The sequence below is a fragment of the Myotis davidii genome, unplaced genomic scaffold, assembly GCF_000327345.1.
Source record: "Myotis davidii unplaced genomic scaffold, ASM32734v1 scaffold378, whole genome shotgun sequence".
NCBI classification, from domain to species: Eukaryota; Metazoa; Chordata; class Mammalia; order Chiroptera; family Vespertilionidae; genus Myotis; species Myotis davidii.
In genome coordinates, this window is record NW_006290631.1 from 1,180,802 (window position 1) to 1,188,164 (window position 7,363).

The 7,363-nt window shown below is 57.5% G+C and overlaps 1 protein-coding gene across 1 annotated transcript in view; it reads left to right on the plus strand.

The window, feature by feature from the left end:
• Positions 1 to 7,363, plus strand: part of MYO5B (myosin VB) — a 137,005-nt gene that overhangs the window by 88,099 nt on the left and 41,543 nt on the right. Inside the window, exons 18-21 of the mRNA XM_015563840.1 lie at positions 522 to 633; positions 1,786 to 1,997; positions 4,090 to 4,246; positions 5,419 to 5,658. Of these exons, the coding sequence (XP_015419326.1) occupies positions 522 to 633; positions 1,786 to 1,997; positions 4,090 to 4,246; positions 5,419 to 5,658 (721 nt within the window). The remainder of the gene's footprint in view (positions 1 to 521; positions 634 to 1,785; positions 1,998 to 4,089; positions 4,247 to 5,418; positions 5,659 to 7,363) is intronic.

The window sequence follows — 7,363 nt, forward strand, 5'->3', positions numbered from 1 at the left end:
TTGCCCAACTGGCATGGCTCAGTAGCGTTCCAGATATAGCTGAACCAGGAGGTCCTGGTTCGATTCCTGGTCAGGGCACATGCCCGGGTTTTGGGTTCAAGCCTCAGTAGGGGTGTGCAGGAGGCAGCCGATCAGTGATTCTCTCTCGTCATTGATGTTATCTCTCTCTTCTCTCTGAAATCAATAAAATATATATATACATTAGTTTTAAAAGCACCTTTTCCTACATCTTCAGTTCTTCTTCACTTCATTTATCTCCTCTCATTTACATAAAACAACAACAAAAACCTCCGTGTGCTTTCTGGACTGTGGAATGCTGCTCTAATGATTTTCCCAGAGAAATTACAAGCTCATAAGGAAAAATAAGACAAGTGGGGACACTAATAACCATGATACCGGATGTGGGACGTGCCCTCAGAAATACTGACCCCCCCCCCCCCCGGGGGCACTGTTGGGGACCCCTTGGCCCTCCTGTGGCCACGTGGCAGGACCTGTCACCTGATACACCTGTGTCCCTCCAGGTGGACCTACCATGATTTCTTCAACCGCTATCGGATGCTGATCAAGAAGAGAGAGCTCGCCAGCGGGGACAAGAAGGCCATCTGCAGGTCTGTGCTGGAGAGCCTCATCAAGGTGAGCCGGGCGGCCGGGCGGCCGGGCTCCGGGGGAAATGGGACGCTGCGAGATGCGGAGGGTGGGGTGGGGTTACCTGCCTTTTTGGGTTTTCATCCTTCTCATTGGAACTGATTCCAAGAGGTGAGTCCATTTTCATACATCAGTGACTGAGGAAAAGCCCCCTCACCTACCCGGGGTACATCCTGGCTTTGCTCACAGCCGCCCACACAGCGTCCCTCAGCCCCCTGGGCGAGCGCAGGGAAGGGCGACTGATTCTAACATAAATAGATGCAGTTAGGACAGTAATTACACGTCCTGTGTCCCCCCGCCCCAACATTTCATATAGTTTGAAACCAAATAAAATTGACTTGGGGAATATGTGCAATCTGAAATTATTTGATCAACTCTGGCCATTTGGGGCTAATCTTTATAAAATGTCAACCAGATTGGGCCCTTCCCTTGCTTAGAGCCCCCTTCCCCCCCGCCCCCAACACTCTGGCCTTTGGTGGTTGGCTCCTCCCACCACCCACCCTCACTCCCCACCAGTCACACCAGCTCTCCCGTCCCTCCACCATGCACAGCTTGTTGCCACCACAGACATTTGCATTAGCTCTGCTCTCCCAAACTGTCCTCCTCCAGGCTGCCTTCCTCTGTTCCTTCAGGTCTTTGCTCCAAGGTCACCTCTGTCGAGATAGCTGACTTGGTGACCCTGTTTAAACAGCCCCATCCCCCCTCCCAACCCCAGCTCTGTCTTTCCCATCCTCACCTGAACACATACCTGGTCTTTGTCTGTCTGCCCTCACATGCCAGTTGCTTGAGGGGCAGGCGTCTTGTTCAGTCATCCTGGACCCTCGCCCAGGGCCCGGCCGTGGGTTACGTGAGCGCTGAGTGACTGTGGGCTTACGGAGCAGGGCCCGGCCGTGGGTTACGTGAGCGCTGAGTGACTGTGGGCTTACGGAGCAGGGCCCGGCCGTGGGTTACGTGAGCGCTGAGTGACTGTGGGCTTACGGAGCAGGGCCCGGCCGTGGGTTACGTGAGCGCTGAGTGACTGTGGGCCTACGGAGCAGGGCCCGTGAGCTCCGCCCGGGAATTCTGCACGGGAGGGCAGTGGTGGGCATGTCACCTCGTTGCTCCCTGATGGCGAGCCCGCTGCCCTCCTTGCCTTGAAAGGACCCGGACAAGTTCCAGTTTGGCCGCACCAAGATCTTCTTCCGGGCGGGCCAGGTAGCCTACCTGGAGAAGCTTCGGGCCGACAAGTTCCGGGCAGCCACCATCACGATCCAGAAGACCGTCCGGGGCTGGCTGCAGAGGGTGAAGTACCGCAGGTTGAAGGGGGCAACCTTGACGCTGCAGAGGTACTGCCGAGGACACCTGGCCCGCAGGTGAGCCACGCTGGGGCCCCTCTGGGCAGCGGCTTGCGGGTGAGCGGCAGGGGCCCGGGACCGGCTCTCTTAGCTGGGCGGCCTCTCTAGGCCTCTGTCCTTAGAGAGGTTCCTGCTGGGCCCGGACCGCACCCTGACTTCTTCCCAGCAGCTGGGCCCCCCTCTTCCACGCCCCTTCCACCTGAGGGAGTAGGTCTAGTTCCCAGGTCTCCTGCCCACCTCCCCCTCCCCCACCCCTGGCCTAGCCATCCCCCCAGTGCTAGCCTAGGACTGGCTGGTTGTACCCCCAAACTACCACTTTCCTTTTGCTTAAGCTCCAAAATGAAATGATCTTTTAGAAACAGCAGTAAGTTCAGCCTTTCTGTCAGTTGGCTTACACTCTGCTTCAGGTTTACACTCACAGTTTCAGACGCCCCTGGGAGTTTAAAAGTCAGGCTGGCAAGTCCTGGGGCCCCTTTGAGTTGCTGCGCTGAGTCAGCATCGGAGGGTGACTGTAACCACAGGCCGCCCAGCTAACGCCTGCCTGGAAGCCTTCCGCTCTGAAATGCTCCCCCCCTGACGGTGTCACTGGGCGAGGGTCTGGACGTCGCACTGACACGGACTCGCAGGAGCAGCCAGGGACCTTTGCCCTCGGGGTCTCCCTGGGGAAGTGGCAGTAATTGCCGTAAGGTCTTGTGTTGGAAGGCAATACAATGGGGTCTCCTCTGTTGGAATATGAAAATGATGAGCCCCTGAGTCACACGCCCAGAGCAGGGTCCTTTGTATCGTACCCCCGGAGGCTTGCTGCTACTCACCCTCTGGTCCGGTGGGGGGCTGTGTATTCGAGCATAACAAGAGGCGGTGAGGCCTCTTGACCTCCACACAGCTGGGGACGACCTCGGGGACAAAGCTGTAGAGTGGGAGGACTGTCCGTGGTAGCAACACTGAGTGACCACGGTCACCTGTGCCACCCGTCCTCACGGACAGGCCTGCGTGGCTCTGCCTGAGGCTGTGAGCTCGCTGTGGGGACTCCGTGCTAGTGGACACGCAGGCCCAGCCACGCGGGGAACCTGGGGGAGCTGGGAGTCAGGCGCACCTCAGGCCATAGGGCTGCGTTAGGTAAGTCCAAGTCCCTCCAGCTGTAATATTCTGAGTCTCCTGCTGAGGGCTGGCTGTGAGTCTGTCCCCAAGCCCTTCAGGAGGTAAGAAACCTTAGACCAGCGGTTCTCAACCTGTGGGTCACGACCGCTTTGGGCGTCGAACGACTCTTTCACAGGGGTCGCCTAAGCCCATCGGAAAACACATATTGAATATATAATTACATATTGTTTTTGTGATTCATCACTATGCTTTAATTATGTTCAATTTGTAACAATGAAAATACATCCTGCATATCAGATATTTACATGACGATTCATAACAGTAGCAAAATGACAGTTATGAAGTAGCAACGAAAATAGTTTTATAGTTGGGGGTCACCACAGCATGAGGAACTGTATTAAAGGGTTGCGTCATTAGGAAGGTTGAGAACCACTGCCTTAGACTGATGTTCTGTGTTTTGGCGGGAGGGGTGGGGGAGGGTGGTAGAGGGGAGCGGAAATGCAACAGCAAAGGCAGTGTCCACGTGCTGTGCGACCCAGGCAGAAAGGGCTGGGGGACAGGAAACGGGCAGCCTGAGACGGTCCTGTCCATTCAGCAAACCTTTCCCAAGTGCCAGCCAGGCCAGGCCCTGCACTAGATGCAGGGGGTGCAAGGACGATTGAGACACGGCCCCTGATATCTCCAGTCCTGGTGAGCCCAGGGCACAAAGAGACAGACAGACATGCAAACCTGATGTGCCCAGGTGGCAGCGAGGGGCTTGCAGGTGGGGAGTGGGCAGGGGAAGGGCACAGGTGGTCAGGCTGACAGTTTGGGCCTTGTGGGAAGACTTGGAGTTACAAGGAAGAGGCTAATTCTGTTCTGAGCCTGCACGTCCAGTGCCCAAGGCATTGCTACCATCAGTCAGAGAGGAGACCTGGCTTGACCTGGGGTGGTGACCTTGACCCAGGGGGAAGGGCTCCGTTCAGAACCAGCTCAGGCGCCCTGTCAGCAGGCCCACCCTCTCCCTCCCCAGGCTGGCCGAGCACCTGCGGAGGACACGGGCGGCCGTGGTGTTCCAGAAGCAGTACCGCATGCGGAGGGCCCGCCTGGCCTACCGGAAGGTCCGCAGAGCGGCCATTGTCATCCAGGCCTGCACGCGGGGCATGTTCGTGCGGAGGATCTACCGCCAGGTGTGTGCACGCTGGGTGTGACTCAGACCTCAGCCTCAGCAGATGAGTTGTCACCACCATGAACGCTGGTTTTTCCTAAGTAATTTCATGACTCTGTCCTCACGGAGCCCTACCCAGAGTCCCATGAGGAGGTGCACTGGCCAGGGTTCTCCAGAGAAATAGAACCAATAGGAGATATGTGCATGCGTGCGTGCGTGTGTGTGTGCGTGTGTACATGTGTGTGCACTTGTGTGTGTTGCATGTGTGTGTGTGTGTGTGTTTGAGGTTTGGCTCAGTGATTGTGGAGGCCGGCGTCTCACTGCAGCTGAGACCCAGGGGAGCCGGCGGCGGCATTCAGCCAGGTGTGAAGGCCTGAGAACTAGGGAAGCTCTGGTGCAAACCCCCCTCTGGGGCAGGAGAAGGTGAGATGTCCCAGCTCAACAGTGAAAAAGGAACAGATTCTCCATCCTCTGCTTTGTGTTCCATTCAGCCCTCGTGGATTGAGGTGACCACCCACACTGGGAGGCAGTCTGCTGAGCCCACCTTCTCAAATGCTCACCTCTCTGGAAACACCCTCGCAGACACACCCAGAAACAGTGCTTAACCTGGGCTCCCACGGCCAGGTGACACAAGATGCACCACCACAGCCAGGAAGGGTGCACACCTGTGTACCCCTCCCCTCCGACAGCCGAGATGCTTGGAGAAGCTGAGTCACCTCTCCCCCAACTCCCCGGGACACCCAGCCTGTAGCAGAGCCCGGTGACCCATCTTGGGCTCGCTCAGGCGAGAGCGGGGTGATAGGCATCATCAGGTCTAGATCCTCTATTAACAGATCAGGAGCCTTAAACCCAGCAAGACGCGGTCAGGAGAGGGACCCTGACCTCCTCCCCGCCAGGCCATGACCCAGAGAGGCTGAGCTACCTGGCTAGGTGGCCCCAAGTCCGAGCGTGTCCGTCCACCAGCTCACCCCCACACCTGTGGTTTGACAGCCACCTCCCTGCAGGCATGCAGGCTGCGGACCTGTTCATTAAACAAACAGCCGTGAAAGCTTGAGCCCGAGGGAGGCCTGTTCTCTGTGCCTCCTAAAACCTAGGCTGACCGCGGCTCCACCCCACCTGCCCGGGTTCTGCATGAGCCTCTCTTGCTCCCGTCCTGCAGTGGGAACCCACAGGTGTGTGCTTGTCCCCTGCCAGGTCCTCCAGGAGCACAAGGCCACCGTCATCCAGAAGCATGTGCGGGGCTGGGCGGCGCGCAGGCACTTCCTGCGGCTGCGGGGTGCGGCCATCGTCATCCAGTGCGCCTTCCGGAGGCTCAAGGCCAAGCAGGAGCTGAAGGCCCTCAAGATTGAGGCTCGCTCAGCAGAGCACCTGAAGCGCCTCAACGTGGGCATGGAGAACAAGGTGGTCCAGCTGCAGCGGAAGATCGATGACCAGGTGGGTGCGGGTGGTGGGTGCTCCGGGGGCAGGTGTGACCGGGACCCACGGTTCCCTCGGGGAACCACATGCCAGGGAAGGACCCAAGAGCGGGCATGGTCCCCAGGGCGTCACCCTCTCCGCAGGAGTGGCTACGACTATGGCAGGCAGACTAGCAGCCCCGGGGATGTCCACGTCCTAATCCCCAGAGCCTGTGTCACCTTACAGAGCGAAAGATGAGGCGTGGAAGGGTGCACACACACCCATGCACCCCCCTTCTGGTGTCCGAGTGGCCAGTCTTCCTCCTTCTCTCTTCAGAGCAGCTTTATGGACTGTTTCTCGTACTCCGTTGGGTAGGTGAACAGAGGGTGACTTGGACACGTTGGATGCTGGGTTATGAGGGAGCAGTCTTGTGCCGACGGAGCCAACAGCCCCCACTGCCCTCGGGACTCTCTGGTCACCTCCCACGTGCCAGGCCCTGGGATGGGTGTTTTATGTTCCCTCTCATCTGATCCCCACACAACTCCGTGAGGTCATTTTACAGATGAGGAAACTGTGGATCAGGGACATCGAGTACCTTGCCAAGGTCACAGAATTAGCAAGCTGTAGAACCAGCATTTCCACCCAGGTTGGTCGGATCCCACAGCTGCGAGGGTGAGGCTGATCTTTTCACCCGAACGTCACTCGGCTTCAGGCCTTCCCGGTGGCAGTGAAAGTGGGCTCACTGTTACTGTGCTCGTGCGGGGTGTTAGGGCGGCCACAGGACCAGGCTCCCGCAGTCCCCCGAGAAGGGAGGGGGAGAGAACCAACCAGTGCGCATGGTGTGGGGTGTGGAGGAAGAGGGGGAGTTAGAGCTGGGGCCACCGGGCATTGCTTTGGAGGCCACTTGGTTTTATTGTACCTTCCCTACGGTAAGTATTTTTAAGCTTCTCATGACCCCAACAGGACAAGAAAATAAATGAGCTATTTACACCAGTCAGCTGCCCAGAACAAGAGCCCAGAAGCAGTGCAGAGAGCAGTAAAACGTGCCTGCTTCTCTGCTTGCAAAAAAAAAAAAAAAAAAAAAAAATCTGACAAGAGACTGTATGTTTCTGTTCTGTGTGAGTTTCACTGGGTGTCTGGATTGGCAAGCAAGACAGAAAGCTCACATGGGTGGAGGACACGCGGCACCTGCCTGCCGCGATATGCCAGGTGGGGAGAAGCGCCTCCACCTGGGGGGACAGGGGTGGACAGGAGGGGGCAGGTCCCTGGGACAGGCCATTGGGAAAATGCCAGCGCAGAGAAGACCCCGTCTCTCATCGTTGACCACGTTTTCCATGATTGCTATTGTGTGTTCATCTCTAACCAGAAGAGATAATTGGGTCAGATTTTGCCAGTGAACCTTCTGAGCAAAGTATAGTCCGGGGGACAAGCAGGCTTTGCTGGCGCGGCCGCACCCTGCCAGGAGCCCTGGGCACTGCCGGCCACCTCCCCCTGGGTTTCCAGGAGTCAGCCCTGCACTTGCGTTGCTGATTTCCAGAGTCGACTTGAGAGGTTAAAAATAGAGCTGGTATTTTACAGTTCACGTGCTTGAACATCCAAGGGAAGCAGATTTAAAAGGCCTATTTTTAAACAGAGCTTTTGCCCTGCGATTCCTGCTTGGCAAGCATCTGCGAGTGGTGGCAGGTGTTACCTCCCTGGCAGGGTGCCTGTGTGCAGAGGGTGGTCGGAGGAGAGGGGGAGGGTG